This window comes from Lacerta agilis, chromosome 1 (assembly GCF_009819535.1).
Source record: "Lacerta agilis isolate rLacAgi1 chromosome 1, rLacAgi1.pri, whole genome shotgun sequence".
NCBI lineage: Eukaryota > Metazoa > Chordata > Lepidosauria > Squamata > Lacertidae > Lacerta > Lacerta agilis.
In genome coordinates this window covers 43,705,889-43,730,604 of record NC_046312.1, presented here as the reverse complement: position 1 = coordinate 43,730,604, position 24,716 = coordinate 43,705,889, and the positions used below count along the sequence as shown (strand labels likewise).

The following is a 24,716-nucleotide window of genomic DNA, read 5'->3' as shown; positions in this document are numbered from 1 at the left end:
TTTTGTATCTTATACAAAATTAGGTTTTTGCAAAATCCAGTTTCCCTCCCCCTTTGGAAAATTTAAAAGCACATGACCATATCGCATATAGTAGGCATAATGTGTGTCTAAAAAGCCACTAAGGACAAAATCCCACTTAAATAGTCTAATATTTTGTCCTTTTTATTTTCTAATGACTACCTTGCAGTCTCCTCAGTGTGAATTCATTAAAAAATCAAACACTTCTACCCCACTTTTCTTAAAATTAACCCAAAGCAGCTAAAACCATTTACATAAGACCCAATAATTAGACTGGGCTGCTGCGTAAAACATTCTGGCCCCCACAACATTCAAGCAGTTGTAAGACATAATTCAAACTCGTGTTTTACTGAGCTCTACTGCTTAATTTAAACTTGAGATTTAATTTAGTAGCTCTGAGTTGAGAATGGGGGTGAAATTAAATTAGGTTAGTGGTTATCAGACTTTACCAAAATTTAGATGCATGGAAGAACTGTAAATTCCCATTAAGCTAATCTATTCATTGACCCCCACCATTATGATAGAGATCATATGGTGACTAATGCAAGATGAAAAACACAGCTTGGAAAGTAACATGGAATAGGATGTAAGTATGAGCTTCTGTTTTTTTATTATTTATGGATGCCCCCTCAGAAAAATATGCAAAGGGGTAACTGGCTTGGAAATGTGTTTACACAGCAAATCCTACCTCAGGGTTCCCACCTACAGAAGTTTCTGTAATGTGAATTTGTGAATGTGTTCCGGTTGGGAAGGGTTGTTTAAGGGAGGGGTGAAATTCAAGCTATGCATGCACTGTCTCTTGATGTTAGCTTCTAAGGGAATATGAACTGCCCACCAAGGCTGGAGTACTGCACGCTCAGTAAAGTATTTATCCCTGAAATGAGTGCTCATAGTTTGCTAATATTGGTATAATGGTGTGAAGTTACAAAACGGGTAAAAAGTACTCTGGTTACAGGGCCACACTTAAAAAGCAAAAATGGATGTACATTGCTGGCAATGCAACATATTGTAGTATAACTTTGGAATGAGAACCTGAGGATAATTGTTCCAGAAGATGTATGAAACTGTTCAGTGGTGAAACATCGTCTTATTTCCAAGCCCCAACATACCTCTAAAATGTAAAGAAATAATGTGGTTAAAACAAAATCAAAATATGCTTCACTGTTTCAGAAGCAATCAGGCATTTTATTGCCTTTGATCTATCCTATTGGGGGAATATTTTGAATTAACCTTTTCAAATAGATGGAACTAAATCTAATACAAAATGGCCATTTCATATATTGGGTGGGATGTTCAAAAAGGGGCTGGCTAATGAGCACAGTGAACCTTTGCATGTTTTTTGGTTAGAATTTACAAACAATCGGACTGTTAGGGTATCAGCATTGCAGGGGGTGTCCATTTATAGCACAGATGAGTCTGAAGAGAACCGAAGGTAAGATTTTACGTTTTTTTCTACCTACCTTCTTTGCTCATTACTTTATTAGCATATCCTGAATCCTTTTCACCCCTCATTTCCTATAAAACATCCTTTTGTTTACTTGGAAGCAGCCTATTACTTAAATTTTCAATATGAAACAACAGTGCTGATTTGGCTTTTAAGAAAAGAGAAGCTTGAAATGAAAGCCTTTAAGACGCCAAAAGTCAAGGCAAATTTTTATCATGACTTTTACTACAAAAGAAATTTTTGCGGGGGAATCCCGGAACTTAACCAAAGACATTGTTATTGGAACAACTAAAATAATCTGTAAGTATTGATCATTTCAGTATATAAACTTTTCTATAAAAGTATACGAAATTTGAGGTAAGTTCTGCTTTTGAAAGTTAATTTAGCTAGCATACCTTAATACACTAAATGAAATTATATTGTATGAGAGCATTTCACTTAGAAAGTAGGTTGCCACATTCTGTACACTTTCACCTTTTCCTCCTCCATTATGGCTGTTCTCTACCATTCTCAAATACCCTTTTCTTTTGTAAGTTCAATGTATCTAACACCATCCTCCCTATATTTCACTTTTGGTACCATTTAGTGTGGTGGTTAGATATATTGATCTTTTGTTTATTAGTTTTATTACTGTGACTTTGTTTTGGTTCTCTGGTCCATGAGCGCACACCAGAAGACTTTCTGACAGGTAAGATTGTTTTTAAAGTTGTCTTAAATTCTTTGTTGAAAGAGAGAAATATATGCACACTTTATTGTTCCAATTTATAAATTATTTCAGCGGTGGTAAACACGGTGCCAAATGGGGCGATTTTGCTCTTCCCCCTTGCATAAACTGCATACAATATATTTAGGGTGTAATCCTTCCTCACTCTTGTGCTGCACCCATGCACAGATGGATCCTGGAAGGAATAATGGTGCTCTGTTACTTTCCCCTTAGCATACATGCAGGCAATGAACCAGGCCACTGCTGAAAATAAGAGGCTTGTGCACTTCTCTTACACCCTCCTCCACTTGCCACTTGGTGAAGGAACGGATCATGCTCCTTCCACCAAGTGACAAGAGGGGGCTTAGTAGTGATGCAAGAGCCTCTTATTGGCTGAAATGGTATGGTGCACTGATCGCACATGTGCGCTAAGGAGAGGATGAGTGAGAAATGGGCTCTGTTAACCCCTAAGTTGATCTCACCAGGCACAACACTTGGATGTGGAAGGATCATGCCCATCATATTTTGGCACCCATCAGGCTGATATTTGGCTTATGTTTTTTTTTTCCTTCCTTTTTTTGGTTTACTTGTGAACCATGTACTTGCTCTTCCTCCCAGAAATGTAGCTTGTAGGCAAGGTTAATCCAGTGTTGGCGGTCCATGTCCTAGCACAGCATCTGTAAGTTAACACACACCAATTGCTTCCAAGGATGGATTTATCTATCATTTTAATGAGATTTTATTTTTCTATTGTCTTCATGGGAGTTTTGGTAATAGGCATGACTTTTTGAATTAAAAAATGCACTTTTGTATAGAATTCAGTAAAAATGTACCGTATAACCTTTTAGTCTTGTCTATGTGCGATTTCCAACCTTCTCATTCTTGGGGATCCTATTCTTTAGAAACTATTACTTGAAGCAGTGAATGCAAAAAAAATAAAAATAAAAAGTTGGGGAGAATAAAGTGATTGGTAAGATGTATCCTTCCAAACATTTCAAGTAACATACACAGTTGAAGTTGATTTTACTTCCCATCCTTGCATAGAATGAATTTGGTTTGGCTGTGGTATGAGGTAATCTTGTCTGTCAGCATCCTACTAAATGATCTGCCTACATGGGCAGGATGAACTTTGCCAGCTAAAAATTCATCTGTGTTCAAGCTCTTTTCTATCTTTCGTGGCTCGGGAGTTTTCTGTGAACTATTGATGGCAATGCACTATGTAATTGTCAGCATATGCATATATGAGGTGAGCATTGCCCTTCTTTCCAAGGTTGGAGATTGCCAGTCTATGTTAGATATATGCTTTTTGCACGAAATCTAGCCTTACGATTGCAGACCTTTTTTTCTTATGAGCTGACAGTAAGCTGTTAAATATTTAAATGTTAAATTATTGGTGTTATTGAAATGCTCACTACCAGCCTTGGGTGTTGTGCGTGGTGGTGGGGTGGGGCCTCCGACTATAGCTACATGCTAACTTTGAAAATCCTCTTGGTTTCTAGAAATTGGAGGAGGAAAAAGGCAAAAAGGAGAAAGAGAGACAAGAAATTGAAAAAGAACGGCGTGAAAGAGAGAGGGAGCGGGAGCGTGAAAGAGAAAGAAGGGAGCGTGAAAGAGAGAGGGAGAGAGAGCGTGAAAGAGAGAAGGAAAAGGAACGGGAGCGTGAACGAGAACGCGATAGAGATCGGGACCGCACTAAAGACAGAGACCGGGACAGGGAAAGAGATCGAGACAGAGACCGCGAAAGAAGCTCAGACCGAAATAAAGATCGGAGCAGATCTAGGTAAATTGTGTGGTGTAATGAATACTTATTAATAAATTTTACAATGGTTCTTAAGGAAATAATTCATGGATGCAACCTGTTTTGAAGACCAGCATGCAATAAGCCACGAGGCAATGAATTAAATAGTATGATTTGCTGACAGCCATGGTGCCCTGTCCCTCAGGCCCTTTTGTATGGTTTGACTGACGGAATAAAGCCACAACCAACATACAGAGAGCTGTGTGTGTGTGAGAGAGAGTGTGAGTGAGTATCAGTGTAAAGACAGCAGATGGATGTACTGTGTCTATTGTTCAAAACGTCATTTGTCATTTGTCTAATGACTACACAAGCAATGTTGTGGCTAATTTGAAAAACCTAACAGAGGTTTTGAATTTTGGCTTTATTTCGGTGATCTCCAAATCACTACTGTTGTAAACCTCGTATTGTATGGTGTTTTAATTATCTAGTAGAGTTAGTTTTGTTAGACCTAACCTCTAGTACCAGCAGTATTAAATGTTGACAGTTACATGCATTAATCATTTGTCATATTTGTCCACAGAGAGAAAAGCAGAGACAGAGAAAGGGAACGAGAGAGAGAACGGGAGAGGGAACGGGAGCGAGAGAGGGAACGGGAGCGGGAAAGGGAACGAGAACAACGGGAGAGAGAGAGAGAGAAGGACAAGAAAAGGGATAGAGAAGAGGATGAAGAAGATGCCTATGAGCGGCGCAAACTGGAAAGGAAGCTCCGTGAAAAGGAAGCAGCTTATCAAGAGGTATGGGAGGATGTTTCTTCTGATCTGGGGATTGGAGTCTAAGGGATTCTGTTGCAAATGGAGAGCACCTGGTTTTCGGGGGTGGGGTGGGAATATTAACTCTACCGTCCCACCCACCGGCTGCAGAGCCCTGCATTGAAGACCCTCTCCCCCAGTACCCCGTGCTCCCTCAGGAGACACTTGTTGAAAGGAGGTTGTTCCTTTTCAGGGTGAAAGCCCCATTCTCTGAATCGAGGTCTGATCACAAGTTGTTAAAGATCCAACTCCATTATTGTGGATCATGTTTCCTGCCCATACCTGTATTCTAATAATATTATAGCATTGGCCATCAAGCTTCAGAGCATTTTACAGAACCCCTCTGTATTGAAATAGAAGACTGAGTGATATAATTAATTGTGGATGGTTTTGCTTCTCTCAAGTGACATATGGGATTCCCCCCCCCCTCTGGTTCAGTAAATGGTAAACAGATTATTTTGTTTCAGCGTCTTAAAAACTGGGAGATCAGAGAACGGAAAAAAGCTAGAGAATATGAAAAAGAAGCTGAGAGGGAGGAAGAAAGGCGAAGAGAAATGGTAAGGGGTTCATTATTTTTTGCAGTGCTTTTATTAGATGCTCAAATGGCAGAATCTCTGTGCTGGTATACAAGGGTGTCCAGTAGTAGTAGTAGTAGTAGTAATTAATATTTTTGTGGCTTAAGTGGGAGCTCACAAATGTTAATGCAAAATAGCTGAGTCTGTATGTTGCCACAATTTTTTTTTTAAGAATTACGCGAAGAAAAAGTGTTTGGCTGCTTTACAGACTTCATTCCTTACAAAGTGTAAAGGTCTTAGTTCATTATCTAAAACTGTTTTCCAACTTTACTAATATTGCAACTACCGTATTTTTCCGTATATAAGACTAGGTTTTTTTTTTTTTTTACCAAAAAAAATAGGTTTAAAATTGGGGCTCGTCTTATACACAGGTAGTGTTTTCTCAATTTGGAGTACCCAAAAATAAAGGGTGTCTTATACATTGGGGGCATCTTATACACGGAAAAATACGGTATGTTTTCCTTATTGCTCTCAGACAGATTTGAGTAACTACTAACTGCTTATATTTTTTCTATTCAGACTTCAACCATTCCAATTAGTGGACCAAAGTTTGTCATGTCCATTAATTTCAACTGGTCCACTCTCAGTATGACTATCATTGGATACATGGAGCATGATGTACCCTAATCAGTTTGCAAAGAGCTTTCTGAATTGACATCTTAAGGCCATAATGTCATACATGGCTTTCACTGCCCCCTGTGCCATCAGCATATTTTTTCTCCTCTCTGCCCTCCTTATTTAAATCTGAAAGCAACAGAAAAGTTTTGTGAAGCTCAGAGTATTTTTTCTAACATACCAACATGGCTGCCTGCATACGATCTTCAGCATAAATCTTCAGAACATAAGCTTTTGAAAAAACTTCTCTGTGTTTTTATATAATTTTTTGGCTTTCATGTAAATTAACTCCAAACAGATACTTGTTTTGTAGTATTGCTGGTAGCCTGGAAGAATCTGCCATTATAAGCAGCAAGTATTCTTCATGCCATTATAAGCTAAGGTGGGGAAACTGGGCCGTTAGTCTGCACCCATGGGAGGTCATTTAAAAAACGCACACCATGTTGCCAGAAATGGAGAGAATGGATTTTGCATGGTTCTCAGAACTCCTAATGCTGAGAATATAATCCTAAATACACTTAAGGGAGTAAATTTCATGGAACTCAGTGCTACTTGCGTCTGGGTAAACATGTTTAGGATAGCGCTGTTAAGATTGAGAGAGAAAAACTCGTAAGCATTTACTTGCATAGGCCAAGGCAAGCTAGCTGTGACTAGGGCTGGGCAATGTTAGGTTTAGGTATCGCCAGCAGAACATCGCAGTTTGGTGACAACCCGCAATGTTGAAACAAGCTGCATTGGCCTCAGCTGGCAAGGCACTGGGAGAAACTGCCTCAGCTCTCATGGCGGGAGCTGAGGGGCTTTCAGCACAGCATCTGGCGGGCTGGGGACAATGCAGCTGGACCCAGCTTGCTGCTCAGCTGTGGGGCAGAAAGGCTCCTGCCCCCAACTGAGCGAGCCCCGATGTCCCGGTAAGCAGGAGCTGGATCGGGGCTGCTCAGCTGGGAAGCACAAAGCCCCCACTTCCCAGCTGAGAGATCCCTGACCTGGCTCCTGCTTGCATGCATCTGAGAACCCCTGCACTGCCCTCTTATGCAGCTGTCAGGCTGTCTCTGCCTTGCCAGGTGGTGCTCCTTTAAATTTCTCCATGAGGGGAATGCAGCCACACACCTCTCAAAGGAAAAGTGTGATGGAGCCTGCACCTCCTCAGCTGAGCAGACCCGATCCATCTTCTGCTCCCATGCAAGCAGGAGTGGGGTCGGAGATCTCTCAGCTGGGAAGCAGGGGCTTTGTGCTCCCCAGCTAAGTAGCCCCGATTCCACTCCTACTTGCGTGGGAGCAGAAGCTGGATCTAAGTTTGCATGCCTAGTGACATTTTTACATGTTTCTTTCAACAGCAGGACCCATCAATTTTCAAAAGCTATATTGTAGACTGTTTTCAAAAGTGGATTGGCACAGGAAACTGCTTTCTAAAATGCATGCCCAAATTCCTCTCATGCATTTAGAGCTCATTAACTTGGTTCTCTTGCATCCTAGCCAGAACTGACTGACTTGGGGCAGATTTGCACTCAAAGCAATTATTTCAGGTCCCTTTCACAAAGCCTGGCTAACTTATCTCATGCCTCTACACTTTAGTTCAGAACTGGGAAGTCGATTCTCAACTGAAGCTTCAGAGGGTTCAGTAGTTTGCGAGGAGGAAATACCGTCCCAGAAGCAGGAAAAGCAAACTAGTAGTGACTTGCTATCTACTTAAAGGAAGGTGCTACTCTAGAAACTTTCTGGTAGGGAATAACTTCTGCTCCTTCTAGGGTGACAAGCTAATTTCTGTCTGAAATTAATTAAATGTTTTCAACTCTTTTATAGGCAAAAGAAGCTAAGCGTCTAAAAGAATTTCTAGAAGATTATGATGATGACAGAGATGATCCAAAATACTACAGGTATGCTTAGCATGGACTGCAGGAGATTTTTTATTTATTTACTAAAATTGTATACCGTTCTATACCTGCAGGTCTCAGGGCGGTTCACAAGATAAAACAGTTTGTGTTCTTAGGTTTCGTCAACTTTTCATGACTCCTATCAGAAAGACATACGTAGGAAATCTTGTGTTCTAACATGTGATGAGTAGGAGAGGTTTACAAACAATGTGATTTAGAATAATAGAATTGTAGAGTTGGAAGGAATCATAAGGGTCATCTAGTCCAACCCACTGCAATGCAGGGATCTTTCTGCCCAATGTGGGGCATGTAGTGGGTAAATCAGGTTAAGCTGGCCAAAGGTGCTCCACGCCTCAAAGGAAACCTGTGTGTTCAATGATGGAGATGGCAGCCCCAAATTTGTAAATTTAATGCAGCACCAGTAAGTGTGATCATTAGACAAATCCTAGCAAATATGCACCTCTTTTATGAAAAGCACTGAACATATTCACATAACTTTGTGTTGGAAGAATGAGGAGACTCTTAATCACTTTCAAACTAAAGGATCTTTTATTTCCCTAGTTTTAAGAATTGCTGTTCCTCCCTGGCATGTTCTTGTAAGAATCCAGGTGCAAAGAAGTACATGGCTTAATCCTACTCCAAACAGAATATTTTATATTTCTGATGTAGGGAATGAAACATGAAACTTTATAGTCAATATTCTGTATCGGGTCCTTATGGTGTGCTGTTTTTGACAAATATTTGTGGGAAACAAGTGCCACGAGACCTTTAAAACAAAAGTGAATGCATGTTACAGGGGAAGCGCTCTGCAGAAGCGATTGCGAGATAGGGAAAAGGAAATGGAAGCAGATGAAAGAGATAGGAAAAGGGAAAAGGAAGAACTGGAAGAAATCCGGCAACGTCTTCTTGCAGAAGGACACCCAGATCCAGATGCAGAGCTACAGAGGGTAAGAAACTCCCTTTTTGGCAAAGGGTGGTGAATTAGTATTTTTATTATACAGTAGTAGACCATGTCATGTAGTTGACTATTGGAAAGGTAGAGATTTGTGACTGACCCTGTTGGTTGACATGTCCTGGGTTTATCCCCATGATCATGTGGAAAGCAGTTTTTTGTTTCAGATCTCTTTATATAAGTATCATAGTATTGTTAATCTGGATTATTCCTTCCTTATAAAGCCAAATAAAATTGAGCTTTTAAAAAACTGCCTCGGATTAACTAGGATTATCCATTTAGGGGGACAGCCAGGCTTGCTTTGCATGTTTTAACTCCTAATAAGTGTGTTTGATCAAGAATGTGCATAAGACCACAATTTTGTTCCATAGATGGAACAAGAGGCTGAAAGGCGTCGACAGCCACAAACCAAACAGGAGCCAGAATCTGAGGAAGAGGAGGAGGAAAAGCAAGAAAAGGAAGAGAAGAGGGAAGAACCTGAAGAAGAGGAGGAAGAGCCAGAGCAAAAGCCCTGCCTTAAACCAACCTTGCGACCCATCAGCTCTGCCCCATCCGTTTCATCAGCAAGTGGCAATGCAACTCCTAACACTCCTGGGGATGAATCTCCCTGTGGTATTATTATCCCACATGAAAACTCGCCAGATCAGCAGCAGCCAGAGGAGTACAGGCCTAAAATAGGGCTTAGCCTCAAATTGGGCAAGTTTTTTTCTCCTTGTTTCTAGCCATGTGAGGAAGGAAGGCACAAAGCTAGGAAGTCAGATTCTGTGCTTCCCTTCTTTGAACCTTCTGATTGTATAATTATTATTGATCCATTTGAGAGCAGAGCATTTGAGTGAAGCGGCATAGAATAAACTCTTTAATCCTAGCCACTTCGCTCTATGGTTGGTTTTTCTCTCCCCAGCCTTTTATTCTTAATTTGTTGATATCCCATTGTTTTTAAAAGTGCAGCTCTTGCTTGAATTTGGAAGTCTCCAGATTGAATTGGTGTTTAAATATATTAGAATGAATCTTCTTTATATTGTAGGTGCCTGCAATAGTCCTAACCAGCCCAATGCCGTGAAAAGAAAGAAACTCACTGTGGACAGTGTCTTCAATAAGTTTGAGGATGAAGACAGTGATGACATGCCTCGAAAAAGGAAACTGGTACCCCTAGATTACGGTGATGAAGACAAAGGCTCCTCCAAAGGCAGTGTCAATACTGAGGAGAAGCGCAAGCACATTAAGAGTCTAATTGAGAAAATTCCCACAGCCAAACCAGAACTCTTTGCTTATCCTCTTGACTGGTCTATTGTGGATTCAGTAAGTGTAAATTTTTACAAAATCTTGAATATGAACTACAGGACATGCGTTTCACTAATTTGCCAGCTTTTGTGGTTCAACACTGAGTATAGGTAAAATTTATGCACCTCATTGAATAATACTAGCTCTGTTGGAAAATACTTATTTCAGTACATAACCAAGCCCCCATGCCTGCTATTTACTTTTAACTAGAAAAAAATACTACCGTATACATATGCAAGTCACATCATTTTAATTTAATTTAATTTAACATTCTGTTGGAAGCCGCCCAGAGTGGCTGGGTAGAAATAATAATAATAATAATAATAATAATAATAATAATAATAATAATAATAATAATAATAATAAAAATAAATTTATTATTTATTATTAAGTACTACCGAAATGCAAAGATTGGCTTGCATCCTAAGTGTCCCTTCTGTAAACAGAAGGGACCCATCTGCTTGTGAAAGGCTTCCAGTCTAGCAAAGGTTTCCACTAGCAGGAGGAAGGGGAGACAATATTCACTTGTTCATCTTACAGCTCTCCCACAATGTTCTGGAAAGTCCCTCAACCCTATGGAATAGATTATGGAGGACACAAGAGGCTAGGGGGAAGAGGAAATCACCTTTGCTCACAGGAGTATCTGTACTTTCATCAGTGAAAGAGAATTCTGGATTCAAGCCATTTACTTATATATCAGATCATCTAGTGGTGGTAGCATGGAATATATAGCAGGCAAGGAGTAAGGAGGCATGTTGCTGTTCATTCAAACTTGTCTCCTTAATGAGATCTGCTGCAGACAGAGACACAACTAAAACCTGTTGTATTGATACATCTGCCCTTGTCCTATTTTGGATCCTGGCTTACAAGTTTGGCAGGAGCTAGCAACCAATTGAATAATGTTAAGTTCATAAACATTTTGCCTTTTAACTGGTCTACTTAATTTTTTTTACGTTACACACAGTACATGCCTTGAAATTGAAGGAATTTAAAGCAAATTTTGATAAAGGAAACGCCATCTTAACTGTGCAGTCCTATGCATATTGTCTTAGAAGTAAGTCTCATTGAGTTCAGTGGGACTTATTTCCAGGGTGTAGCATTGCAAACTCAAACATTTTTTCTATTTCTTTCTGTTATAATTAAACACCAGAAGCAGATAAATCTAAAAAATTAGCATCAGTAGTTAAAATTAATTCAAGCTTTACTTGGTTTATTTACTGATGTAAGCCCATTTAAATCTTGTAGTCATAAACACAATAGGTACTTCTTTACACACTGCATTACAAGATGTGGTCATATCCACCAGCTAAAATGGGATTAGACAAATTCATAGAGAAGGTCCAGCGCCGAGGGCCTTCTGGCGGTTCCTTCACTGCGAGAAGCCAAGTTACAGGGAACCAGGCAAAAGGCCTTCTCAGTAGTGGCACCCGCTCTATGCAAATGCCCTCCCACCAGATGTCAGAGAGAAAAACAACTACCAGACTTTTAGAAGACATCTGAAGGCAGCCCTGTTTAGGGAAGCTTTTAATGTTTAATAGACTATTGTATTTTAATATTTTGTTGGAAGCCGCCCAGAGTGGCTGAGGAAACCCAGCCAGATGGGTGGGGTATAAATAAATTTATTATTATTATTATTATTATTATTATTATTATTATTATTATTATTATCATCATCATCATTATTTATTATTATTAGCTACTGGGCATAATGGCTGTATACTGCCTCCAGGATCTGGGGAACAGTGGGAAAGGGCTATTTCATTCATGTCCTACATGTTAGTTTCCTAGAGGCATCTGGTTGACCTTTCTGGGAAACAGGTTGCAGGACTAGATAGTCCTTTAGTCTGAACTAGCAGAGATTTTCTTTCAATGTTAATACAGTATTGTTGCTATAAGTGACAAAGGGGCGTGGGTGGCGCTGTGGTTTAAACCACTGAGCCTCTTGGGCTTGCTGATCTGAAGGTTGGTGATTCAAATCCGTGCGATAGGGTGAGCTCCTGTTGCTCTGTCCCAGCTTCTGCCAACCTAGCAGTTCAAAAGCACACCAGTGCAAGTAGATAAATAGGTACCGCTGTGGCAGGAAGGTAAGTGGTGTTTCCGTGCGCTCTGGCTTCCGTCACTGTGTTCTGTTGCGCCAGAAGCGGTTTAGTCATGCTTTCCACACGACCTGGAAAGATGTATGTGGACAAATGCCGGCTCCCTCAGCCTGAAGCAAGATGAGCATTGCATCCCAGCCTTTGACTGGACCTCACCGTCCAGGGGTCATTTACTTTTACCTTTACTTTTACCTTTTATAAGTGACAAGGGATGAAAGCAATGTATGGTCCAAATAAAAAATATGGGAACTATTTAAAATGATAATGTTTTCTGTTCTAGACATTAATGGAACGTCGAATTAGACCATGGATCAACAAGAAAATAATAGAATATATTGGTGAAGAAGAAGCAACGCTAGTTGACTTTGTTTGTTCAAAGGTAAACTTCTTTGTAAATACATATTTTAGGTGGCTGGTGCTATAATTTCTCTTGCCAGTTGGGCTTACTTGCCCCTCTGGTGGACTAAGGCTGGAATAGCTTTTACAGGAAATAGGCTGGCTCCTTTTACTGTTTCATTTTGGCTTAGCAATTTTCTTCTGTGATTTCACTGTTTCTACTGTTCTTTCCATGTATAAATACTAAAAATAAAAATTAGACTTCCTTTCCCTCACCTTCACAGACTGGCTTCTGAGAGGGAGACACAAGAAGCTTGCCCCCCCACCCCCACTTTAGGGATAATTGGATTGCTCTCCTTAGCAGCAGTGATACACTGAGATCTACCTCTCTGCAGGCTTTAATTTTCAGCCCTTACGGAGGTGTCCTTGGCTGAGGTGGATTCTTAGAAATGTGTACTGTCATCACTAGTCAAAGTACAAGCTGTTTCCCATCCCCTATGTGCCCAAGCCACCAAAGGCCTGAAGTAGGCCAAACACCCCTGAGCAGGCTAGACCAGGCATTGAGGACGCCACAGCTATGTGTGGCATTCCCTTCACCAATGGAGCCAATACCCCCCTTATAGGGTAGGATGGCAGTCTCAACACCACATAAGTGCATTGGAGCACATTATGAGGGGCAACTGGTCCAGGTGAACGGAGACCCTTTGAGTCACAGCACTGCATTGACTGGCTCAAACATCAGTTTAGACAGCATGTCTGGCCACTCAGTACTTCTTCCACAGCATGCCTGTCTCACACCATTGGCTTCGTCTGAAACAGCATTGGCTGGAGTAATAAGTTGTTGCCGTTGGGATCCTCCCTAGTTGGTTGAGCTTTTGTACATCCCAACCCACTGATGCTGCACGGGCAAGTGAAATAGTGATGCTACACGCACAAGTGAATTATGGTGTTGAAGGAGACTCATGAGAGTCCCATGGACTGCAAGAAGATCAAACCTATCCATTCTGAAGGAAATCAGCCCTGAGTGCTCACTGGAAGGACAGATCCTGAAGTTGAGGCTCCAATACTTCTCCTCATGAGAAGAGAAGACTCCCTGGAAAAGACCCTGGTTTTGGGAAAGATGGAGGACACAAGGAGAAGGGGACAACAGAGGATGAGACGGTTGGACAGTGTTCTGGAAGCTACTAACATGAGTCTGACCAAACTGAGGGAGGCAGTGGAAGACAGGAGTGCCTGGTATGCTCTGGTCCATGGGGTCACGAAGAGTCAGACACGACTAAACAACAACAACACCTATCTGAAGAGTCGATTTGCTTGTCCAGTGTAGCATCACTGAGGCCACACCCTTGCATAGCCTGCCACACCTCTTCCCAGCTCTGCTAGCATGGTCGGCTTTCAGTTAATGGTTTGTCGTAGGATACAGTGGTACCTCGGGTTAAGAACTTAATTCGTTCTGGAGGTCCGTTCTTAATCTGAAGCACCACTTTAGCTAATGGGACCTCCCGCTGTCACTGCGCCACCAGAGCACAATTTCTGTTCTTACCCTGAAGCAAAGTTCTTAACCAGAAGTGTTATTTCTGGGTTAGAGGAGTATGTAACCTGAGATACCACTGTATAGGTTAACATTAGTCTGAGTTTCTGGACTGTTCATGCTCAGCGAGTATGCAAAACTAAATAAGGGTCAGCCTATTTCCTGTAATAAGGGTTTTTGATCAGCAGAGGCTTCTGTGAATAGAATGGGAAGAGAAGCCGTTTCCCAATTTCCCTATTTCTCCTACATGCCTGTAATACCTCCCATGCTCTTCCAACCCCCCCCCCCCAATCTTCTGGAACAGGTTTTTGAGGTGCAAGGAGCTACAGAGGGAAGGGGGAAAACAGTAAAAATCAGAGTGCTTGCTTCCATTCTCAGAAGCTTCCCCTGGAGCAAACAACCTTATTTAATATTGAAAGCAATGGGCTTGCTTTTCATGGATTTTATTTTAAGATATGTGTGTTTGCTACCTGCTAGAATGTTACTGTTATGTGGGTAACAGTTCTGAATCTTGCATGGTTCAATTTTCAGTCATACAAGTGCTGTGTTCTCAATGTTGATATGCCTCTCCTTTTCAGGTTATGGCTCATAGTTCACCGCAGAGCATCTTGGATGATGTTGCTATGGTGAGTAAAGGAAAAACATGCCACATCCAGAATTTGTAATTTGTGTAAACTTTGAGCTCTTCTAGGGACACGGGTGGCACTGTAGTCTAAACCACAGAGCCTAGGGCTTGCCGATCAGAAGGTTGGCGGTTCGAATCCCTGCAACAAGGTGAGCTCCTGCTGCTCGGTCCCAGCTTCTGCCAACCTAGCAGTTCAAAAGCACATCAAAGTGCAAGTAGATAAATAGGTACCGCTCCAGCGGGAAAGTAAACGGTGTTTCCGTGCGCTGCTCTGGTTCGGCAGAAGTGGCTTTGTCATGCTGGCCACATGACCTGAAAGCTGTACACCAGCTCCCTTGGCCAGTAAAGTGAGATGAGCGCCGCAACCCCCGAGTCGTCCATGACTGGACCTAACAGTCAGTGGTCCCTTTACCTTTAGAGCTCTTCTCTGAGAATCACTTTCATTAATGCATTCAGAGAGATGTACTTTTTCCTCTAGTTTTTAATGCCCTGTTTTCTTCTTTTTTGGTGTAGGTGCTAGATGAAGAAGCTGAAGTTTTTATAGTCAAAATGTGGAGGTTATTAATATATGAAACGGAAGCCAAAAAGATTGGGTTGGTGAAATAAAGAATCCCTTTTTGTTTTGGGGGCTCCATTTCAACTTTTGTTCTGCATCACTGAAGAACTCTGAAGTTTCTCTGTCTTCAAGAGACATTTGTGAGACCTGTATTTTTTAAATGTAGAAAATGTGAATTTTTTTTCATCTTGTTACACTGAGGTCCCCTCCTTCCCTCACCCTAGCTTCCTTGGTTGTAATTATCTGAATTCTGCATTGGTGGTTTTTCACTCACCAGGTACAGTTACAGGTATTGTTTCATAAACTACTGCAGCTGCTGTACACAGTCTCTGATAATTCATCTTCTAAACTGTTCCTTGTAAATATTAAAAAGACCCATGTTTTAGAAACATATGTGCTTACCACAAACCAAAATAATTGAATTTTATGTAAATACACCAACCTCTTCTTCCCCTTCTCCATTTTAAAATATTAGAATAAACTTTAAAATTCTAAAAATGGATGGGAGTCATTTTGTTGGCACACAGTTTTCATCTGCATGGATAAGAGATCATTCCCTTGTTGAACTTTATAATATTTCTAGAGGAATCTATAGAAAAACATGGTGGACTTGCTTCAACTCAGGCATCCTTGTAAAGCCATTGATAAATTTCCTCCTGCTCATTACATGAGGCCTTTTGTTCAGTTACAGTGGTGACAAAATTTCATACTCAGTTGTGGTTTTAATCAAGGATAACTAGTGCACAAATTTCTTTAATTTTAGCTTCCTACTAAAACAAGTCTGACATCTAAAGTATTCTTTTTTATTATTTAAAATAAAATCCATAGACAGGTTTGGGAAACTTGTGGATAGAAAACGTTTAAAAATGTAACTTGAGCACAACAGTTTACATTGTTAAAATCATATGCTTTCGAACAATGGAGAAATTTGTTTTTATGTAAGTCATCAAGTCAGTTGTGACTTTCTTTTTGTACTGTAAGCTGTCTGTTGGATAGAGGATGATATTTCTTGTCCTCTTACTCTGTATGAGTTTTATACATATGCTGATGTGGTATCGATAACAATGTACTGTAAACTGCATTTTTTAAAATCTACACAAGTAGAAAGGCTGTACGTTATGGGCCTTCTTGATTGCAGGATGAACACTTTCCAAGAAGCAACAATTCTCACTTTTTAAAATACTGCTCTTCTGATATCTCTTTACCTGAAGGATACAGGTTGACCTATTTAGGAGGTGTAACCATGACACTGAGTTACTGAGGACATGCATTATAAGAAGACAGCTGGAAAAAAAAACTGTTCTTAATAAATGGGATCCTATAAATGGTTCCACCATGTAAATATTTCAGATATTAAAAATGTATATATTTGATCTGGATTTTGATTATTTAATTATGTTTCAAAATATACTACCACTTCTATTTCTTTTCTGGAAGTAATTGATTAGTTGGCTTGTTGATCTGCAAAATCTTCACAGTATGGAAATAAGCTTCAAATTCTACACACTGACCAAACTATAGTGTTGAGTTGGATCTAGAATAAGCTGGTTGCGCTTGAGTCTGTTGAAATCAAGTTAGTCATGTTAGTCATGACTAACTGAAGTACAATTTGTTACAATTTGTAGCCTACGTTTCCACCAAATGCTGTGACTAACAGTAATAATTTAAATAGAGTACAATAAAACACCAACAAAATACAAGTTGAAATAAAAACAAAGTTGCAAAACTTAATCTAGATCCAACCTAGTGAATTGTATTGTTACAATTACTGGGGGTGGGGGGAAGGAATGGAATCTCAAGAATGAGAACCATACCACTTCTAGGAGACAAATTATATGTACTGACCTATAGCACCTTAGAGACCAACTACCGGTAAGTTCGTTCCTGGTATGAGCTTTTATCTACGTCAGACCAACACGGCTACCTACCTGAATGTATTGACCTGTTACACAGTGATAGAAGTGACAGCCTAACTAATCAAAGAACAATAAAAAACTTAATAATGGTCTGTTTTACCATAGCCCTTCACAAAAAGGGAAAGGGCCATAACTGGATCCTAGCATTTCCAGGCAGGATCCAGCTGAACTGAAGAGTTGGCTGTCGGGCATTTCTCAGTCTGATGCCCTTCAGATGTGTGAGATGATGACTCCTGTCATCTGCTGGTCATTGACCATGCTGCCTGAGGGTGATGGTTTACAGTCCAATCTGGAGGGGGCACCAGGTTGGGGAGGCCTGTGCATGATGAACAAGTGGCCTGCTATAAAGCAGCTTCTATGTTTGGTTTATCTAAAAAGCAACACTGCACATTTGAAAACGAGAATACATGCTTGACATGTATGGACATACAATGCTAAATTAGCAACAGTGCAGCAATATAAAGGATTCATTCAGTTAATTGCTAAATGAAAGCTCTCCACAAGAGTAGATTAAATTTTCTGAATCTTAACGAGACTGAATCATAACTTCATCATAAGCAGAAGACTTAATAGGATTGAAAAAATTTCCTTAGAAAAGAAATGTAAACAACAGATTCCATTCAAAAAAGTATCAGTTCTCAATAAAAGGTAAAGCCAAAGTTAGCTGCATGGCTCCCTAGAGTTGATGTTGGTAACATTAATCTCATCATCAAAATTAACAGTTTGCATCCTAACCAGCAAAAAACAAGTCAAGAGCAACAAAAATTATAAGTGAAAAAATGAATTTTAATGTAACTCCCAACCATCTGCTGAAACATATGTTTTTAATCCATTTACAAGAATTCAGAGCAGAATTGACCTGATAGTGTCTTTTATTTGTCCCTTTTTATTAGCAGACATGTAACTTGTGTATTGGTTTTTAAACTACTGATTTTACCTATGTTTGAAAACGTTTTCTGTCTTCTTGTTTTCAAAGTTTTATTTCACTGGCACTTTATTACAACTATATTCTATGAAAATCACATAGGAGTTTTTATTATCAGAATACATCTTGTAAAACAGAGGGGGAATAGTTCATCATCCCAACTTGGCCATGCATGCATCTGATGGGAGTTGGATACCAGCAACATCTGCAAGACCGTAAGTTCCTCACCACTTATTTTATATTAAAAAAAATTCAAGGTGTGTATTAACACAAGGATATTGGTTTATAAGGTGCTGAGATAATAACCTAGCTCAGGCTTTTCAAATGCCTTGGGCTACACTTCCCATCTCCAACCTGCATGGCCAGTAGTTGGAGATTATAAGTTTATTCAGTGTCTTCCAAGTTGTGGGACCCTTGATTATTTGTATGCTCCTCACTTTAGATCAGGGTATTTTGTCTAGTTCAGTGTTTTTCAACCTTTTTTGGGCAAAGGCACACTTGTTTCATGAAAAAAATCACGAGGCACACCACTAGAAAATGTTAAAAAATTTAACTCTGTGCCTATATTGACTATATATAAAGTAATTTTTTAATTTTTCCCACGGCACACCAGGCAACATCTCGCGGCACACTAGTGTGCCGCGGAACAGTGGTTGAAAAACACTGGTCTAGTTGACAGTTGGGCCAAGTTCACACTACCGTGTTTCCCCGAAAATAAAGACATACCCATAAAATAAGCCGTAGCAGGATTTCTATGCATTTGCGCAATGTAAGCCATACCCCGAAAATAAGCCATACCAACGCAGCTCCTCCCGTAAGATGGCCTGGATAGGCGTGGCTGTGCAGCGTACCGACACAGAGCAGTTAAAATAAGACACCCCCCGAAAATACTGTATTTTTCACTCCATAAGACGCACTTTTTTCCTCCTAAAAAGTAAGGGGAAATGTCTGTGTGTCTTATGGAGCGAATGCGTGGTCCTTGGAGCTGAATTGCCCAGGGGCCAAAAGCAGATCATGCTTTTGTTGTTGTTAAAAGAGAAGGGGGTGTTGAAACTGCTGATCAGCAAGCGATTGGGAGAGAGATAAGGCTCCCTTTCCGCCCCGCCCCCTTGCTCAGGCCTCCATTGTTGAATGTTCTGCAGACGGAGGCTGTTTGTTTCCCCAGTGACATCTGACTGGATGATTAGATTATCTGTCTGAAAACTAAAAATGGCTCCCTTTCCTTTCCTAAAGAAGCTGCAGAACTGTGAGTTGAACCCCATAAAAACGGGGCTTTTCGTCTTTGCAAAAGAAGCTGCAGAACTGAGCTGACCCCCCCATGAGGATTTTCCTCCTTTGCTAAAGAAGCTGCACAACTAGGAGCTGACCCCCCCACAAGGCTTTTCCCCCTTTGCAAAAGAAGCTGCACAACTTTGAGCTGATCCTCAAAGAATGGGGCTTTCCCCCTTTCCTCCTCTAAAATCTAGGTGCATTTTATGTTCAGGTGCATCTTATGGAGTGAAAAATACGGTAAGCCATAGTGTGTTTTCTTGAGAGAGAAAAATATAAGACAGTGACTTATTTTCAGGGAAACACAGTCGTAGTCATAGCTGTAGCAACATAAGCTGGATACCTTGTACATCTTAAAACATAACAAATCTTATCTAAAACTATGTAGGCAGTCCTCAATTCCCAAACTCAAAAGGTATTGTAGGTTAGGATGTTGAAAACCATGAGGCTTGTTTGTACATTACTTTAAGCAAATGCATGAGAATCACCACCATGGACAATCTACAGAGTTGTGTCTACATGTAAACAGCCTTGTATCGATAGTGAAAAGTCAGGAGCCTTTGTTTGTCAGAGTAAAGCAGGGGTAAAATCCCCAGTTAAGCATGAAGCTCACTGGATGACCTGTTTCAGCCAAACCTACCTCACAGGGTTGTGAGGATAAAATGAAGAGGGGAACCATATCCCTGAGCTTGGAGGAAAGGTGGGGGTATAAATGTAATAAATGAAATAAACCTTGGGGCAAATGTAGCAAGTGGCAGAGGTAAGATACTAGTGGCTGTGGCTCCTTTTAAACTGCTAAGGCAGTTGTAATCCTCTGCACACTACTTGAAAGCAATCCTAACTGAATAGGATTTTAGTGTCAACATACAATATACGTAACATAGGTCTACATAGGGTCGGGTTGCAAAATAAAGTGGGTGTGTACCAAAGATGTTGTGGACTGAAGACTCTCGAACTCAGGACGAAAGGTAGAAATGCACTAAAAGGAAGGCACGTTTGGCAAACCCTCACCATGATAAACTCCCACCCGGAAACCTATGTCCCCACTGTGGAAGGACGTGTGGATCCAGAACTTGTCTCCACAGTCACTTACGGACTCACTCTTAAGACCGTGTTCATGGAAGACAATCTTAGTCGGCTACGAGTGATCGCCAAAGAAGAATCGCATGGGGAGCGACTTCACTGTTGATCCTCCACGAAGAGCTAGTATTTTCTCTCGGCCAAATTAAACCCAATGCGCAGCCCTTCAGAAAGAACGCAGCTGGTTTTGAGCTTTAATGTATTTATTATCCCCTTTTTGAGCCAATATAACCTGACCAACCTTAGCTACTAGGCACCTACACTTCGGTGGTAGGCGGCGGGCGAGCGAGCGAGCGAGGACCTTTTAACTCTTAGGCAGCAGAATGCCTGGGCCGGCCTTGCTTTCCAAGAGAAACGTGCAGATTAAGGCAACCCTTCTCCGAATTCAGCTGCTTCGGACTAAAGAGGCCTTTTGGCGCAGCGATTCCTGACGTCATCAGCCCCCGCCCGCTTCCTCTGGCGGCGGCGACTGGTGCAGCTGTTGTCGTTGCGCGGCCTCGCGCTCCTTCCGATAGACAGCCGCGGTCCGCCGAGGAGAAGCTCGGCTGCGCAGGCGCACCACCACCCCGAGAGAGTGTGAGTGGGCGGGGACGAGGCGCCGACTCCCGAGGGGAGGGGGGATGGAGGGCGGGGCTTCGGCCGGAAGCGCCGTGCGCGTCGCGGGAGGAGGGGGTGGGAGGGAGGGGGTTGTGCTGTGAATTCGGGTCGGGAAGAAAACAAACCGGTGGGACCGGCTCCGAGAGGGGACAGGTAAGGAGAGGTAGGCCCGGGGGGGGGGGGAGCTGCGAAGAGCGCGACGAGAAAAGCAGACCAGTGAGGGGGAAAGGAAGCCGCGCTCGGGGCTCCTCTTTCGGGGGGATGGGGTCCCTTCCCCTTCTTCTCGTCACGTCCCCCCACCTCTGGCCCCTTACTCACACGAGCGTTTCCGAGGGGAGTCATGGGTCCCTCCTCCTCCTCCTCCGGAGCCAGCCTTCCCTCACACCTCCGTGGCCCTCTTTGTCTCAAATCAGAAAGGATGCCCCTCCCCACACGAAACCTCCTCCTGGCTTCAGACACTTTAAACAATACGGGCTGGAATCCCACCTCCCCGCCTTTCCTTCGTGGGTGAAAATGCCCCAGAAAGAGGGCGGGACTCCAGTCAGTGTCGGAAGTGTGTTTGCGTGTTGAAATCTGAATTAAAGTGCACTCCTAGGCGTGTCTACTCATTAGTAAGCCTCGTTAAGTTTGTTGTTGTTTAGTCGTTTCCGACGCTTCGTGACCCCATGGACCAGAGCACGCCAGGAAGACTCCTGTCTTCCACTGCTTCCCGCAGTTGGGTCAAACTCATGGTAGTAGTTTCGAGAACACTGTCCAACCATCTCGTCCTCTGTCGTCCCCTTCTCCTTGTGCCCTCCATCTTTCCCAACACCAGGGTCTTTCCCAGGGAGTCTTCTCTTCTCATGAGGTGGCCAAAGTATTGGAGCCTCAGCTTCAGGATCTGTCCTTCGAGTGAGCACTCAGGGCTGATTTCCTTAAGAATGGATAGGTTTAATGGGATTTATTCCCAGGTGATTTTGAGCGTACAGCATAGCCAGAATGGACTTGGTATGCTAGCAGAGGCTTTAGAAGCTCTGAGTGGTATTCTAAGTTTTACTCAGAGAGTAGACCACTGGAATTGATGGGGTTAGTTGCGTTCATTAATTTCACTGAGCCTACTCTGAGTAAAGCTTAGTTGATTTTTACCCTCTGTGTCTTTTATAGTTGTACAGAATGTGGAAACTTGGAGCTTATGTCATCATGGGGATGTGGTAATGGGGAAATCTTCTGTCTGTTGAAAGTTCTGAGTTGTTTTTTTAAACCGCTTATTCTTTTGGCATAGTGTTATCATGCTGTTCGTGTTCAGTAGTTTTCTGACTTATTTCAGAATAAAGACGTAAGTGCTGCTTTAGAAGTATGTTAGCGAGTTCTTTTTCGCTTCCCACCAGAGGTCTTGAGGCCTCTAAACTGGTGCTTATCAACAAGATGCAGAAATATGCAGCAATGCACATATTTCTGATTGGCTGTACAGATTAAATTTGGTCTTAGTTCTGCTTTGCTACCCCCCTTTAAAAATAGGGTTTTGAGGAGATTATCTGATAGGAGAGGGTTGTAGATGACTTGGATGGTATAAGACCTTTAAAAAAAAAGTCTAATCATATTAAAAATTGTAAAAAGTAAGTGCAAATCATTTGTATTGTCCGGATAGTAGAAAGTTTGACTTTCCCTTATTTCTTTATATATTTATCATATGTAAAGTAGGGTTTTAATTGGCATTGACAATGGAAATATGGAACCCAGCAGTGTAACTGGGGTATATTCCAAGCTGAGGTAAGTAATATTCTAAGCACTCCTGGAAACAAATGAAAATGAGGTAATGCACAGGATTCCTTTTTAGTGCATTTGAATTGGCCACAGCTCCTTCTAATTGCTATTACTATCACATTTCAAAAAAGTTGGCAGGACTATCATAATCTGTCTAGACTGTTCGTGAATTGATTGGTTGCTAAGCAATGGATTATGTTTTCCTGTCATTTTGTTTCAGTGGTTTCCAATCAAACAATGTCTGTTAGGAGAACACTGCACAGGAACCTTGGTTAGTTCCAACCATGATTAATGTCACTGCTAACATACTAATTTGTTGTCACTTGAAGCTAGTTTGAAATCCTCTGTTAAGGAGGGCGCTAGTTGTTGCTATCTGTAGCAGCTAAGCACAGCTAGGTCCAACAAGCCAAATTTGCGTTCTAGAAAGGAGAAAGGATTCAGTCCTGTGGTGCACTCCTGGCTGCTTAACTGTGATTAATTTCCAAAAATTATAGTGCTCCCTTCATTGTAAAAATAATCTCAGGGTGGGTCACAATAATAGTAGAGCATCCACACGACATAAAATTGATAATAGAATATTGCTAATATGCAGATTAGCATCTAAAAGAAATACAACCAACCCTTAATGATACAACAGAAAACTACTACTACTACTTATTTGGGGATCACCTGTAGCTGAGTAAGATTATATACCATGAACACAGTTTTAACAGTGAGTCCATAAGTGACTGTGGATGCCAATTCTGGACCCACACATCCTTCCACAGTGGGGACATAGGTTTCCGGACTGGAGTTGATCTGATAACAAGATTGTGTCTCTACTGGCCTTGTGTTGTAAAGCATCTCTGTGCTGAAAATAAATATCCAGAGAAGTGTTCCTGTTTAAGAACATATCACCTCTACCAGAAATAATAAAGCATTAATATGTTTTTATCCTATTTACAACCTGTCATGCACTTTCTTCCTGTTTTTAAACCAGCTTCATTTCTCAGTTCCCTCCAATCATTCTAGTTTGTTTCCTTTAAAATTTAATTCTCATTCATTGTTCTATGCATGCAATAACTTCTAAAATCCACTTTGTCCATATCTGAGACATTTCTTAATTAATGCATGCATCCCTTATAGTTAGAGGCTGTTTCTAGGTTGCTTCCACATAGTTTATGAAAGTTCAGTGGAAATACTACAGAAGAGAGTACCAACACTTCTTTTTTTTTTTTTTTATAAGAATTTATTGGCATTTTTCTATAACAACATATACCCACACCCACACCTACAATTAAACAAATGCAAAACAAATAAAACAAATACAAACAATGTCAAGTTTTCTTATTGCATCTTTCTAGAAAAAAAAAAATTTCTATTTCCATATCTTGACTATTGACTTCCCCTGCCTTTTCACCTTCGAGTTTATATCCTTAATCTATTTTATAACCATTTCTCCTAAAAAAGAAAAAAGAAATTAAATTCAGTTGTATAATTACAATCAATTATATCTTCAACATTTTACTAAAAATACATCATCATAATAATACCTCGTCATAATTCTTCTTCATTTATTCTTATCGATTTCTTATCTTAATCTACATCTTGATCTCAATCCTCTTAATCCATAAACTTAATCCACTTAAATTCACTTTACTTATACTCCCCCTCACAGATCTTCACAACTCATTCGATCAAATCTATCTCTTCTATCCTTAAGATTGCTGCTAATAACATGATAACTTGAAATATCTCCTTTCATGTTCAAATAAAAAATATAACAGAAAATTGTTGACAGTATTCACCCTCCGATTTCAGTTTACCATATCAGGCTACCTTAAATTTTACTTAATGCTTCACCCCACACCCCCTCTGTCCATTATTCTTCTCCTGGTGGCTTCAGCACTAAACTTCCATGTAGCTTCCCTCTCCAAACGTCCACAGATCCAGGCACAGTCCAAATCTCTCCTTGCCACGAGATCAGAGGTATCCATCTCATCATCTCTCAGCTTCTTCGGTTCTTTGTAACATTTCTTTTCTTCTTGTAAATACCT

The 24,716-nt window shown here is 41.0% G+C and overlaps 2 protein-coding genes across 6 annotated transcripts in view; both read left to right on the top strand.

Moving 5' to 3' along the window:
* The window catches only part of RBM25 (RNA binding motif protein 25), a 34,443-nt gene extending 17,914 nt beyond the window's left edge, over nucleotides 1–16,529 (top strand). For all 4 annotated transcript variants that reach the window (XM_033146388.1, XM_033146382.1, XM_033146394.1 and 1 more), the window contains 10 exons: nucleotides 3,665–3,945; nucleotides 4,484–4,697; nucleotides 5,180–5,269; nucleotides 7,703–7,776; nucleotides 8,570–8,720; nucleotides 9,097–9,421; nucleotides 9,750–10,024; nucleotides 12,383–12,481; nucleotides 14,548–14,595; nucleotides 15,108–16,529. In XM_033146388.1, the coding sequence (XP_033002279.1) occupies nucleotides 3,665–3,945; nucleotides 4,484–4,697; nucleotides 5,180–5,269; nucleotides 7,703–7,776; nucleotides 8,570–8,720; nucleotides 9,097–9,421; nucleotides 9,750–10,024; nucleotides 12,383–12,481; nucleotides 14,548–14,595; nucleotides 15,108–15,200 (1,650 nt within the window). In that variant the 3' untranslated portion in view covers nucleotides 15,201–16,529. The remainder of the gene's footprint in view (nucleotides 1–3,664; nucleotides 3,946–4,483; nucleotides 4,698–5,179; nucleotides 5,270–7,702; nucleotides 7,777–8,569; nucleotides 8,721–9,096; nucleotides 9,422–9,749; nucleotides 10,025–12,382; nucleotides 12,482–14,547; nucleotides 14,596–15,107) is intronic.
* Nucleotides 16,530–20,985: 4,456 nt separating this feature from the next.
* The window catches only part of PSEN1 (presenilin 1), a 30,644-nt gene continuing 26,913 nt past the window's right edge, over nucleotides 20,986–24,716 (top strand). For both annotated transcript variants that reach the window (XM_033146369.1, XM_033146360.1), the window contains exon 1: nucleotides 20,986–21,090. The gene's annotated coding sequence lies outside the window, so the exon portion shown is untranslated. The remainder of the gene's footprint in view (nucleotides 21,091–24,716) is intronic.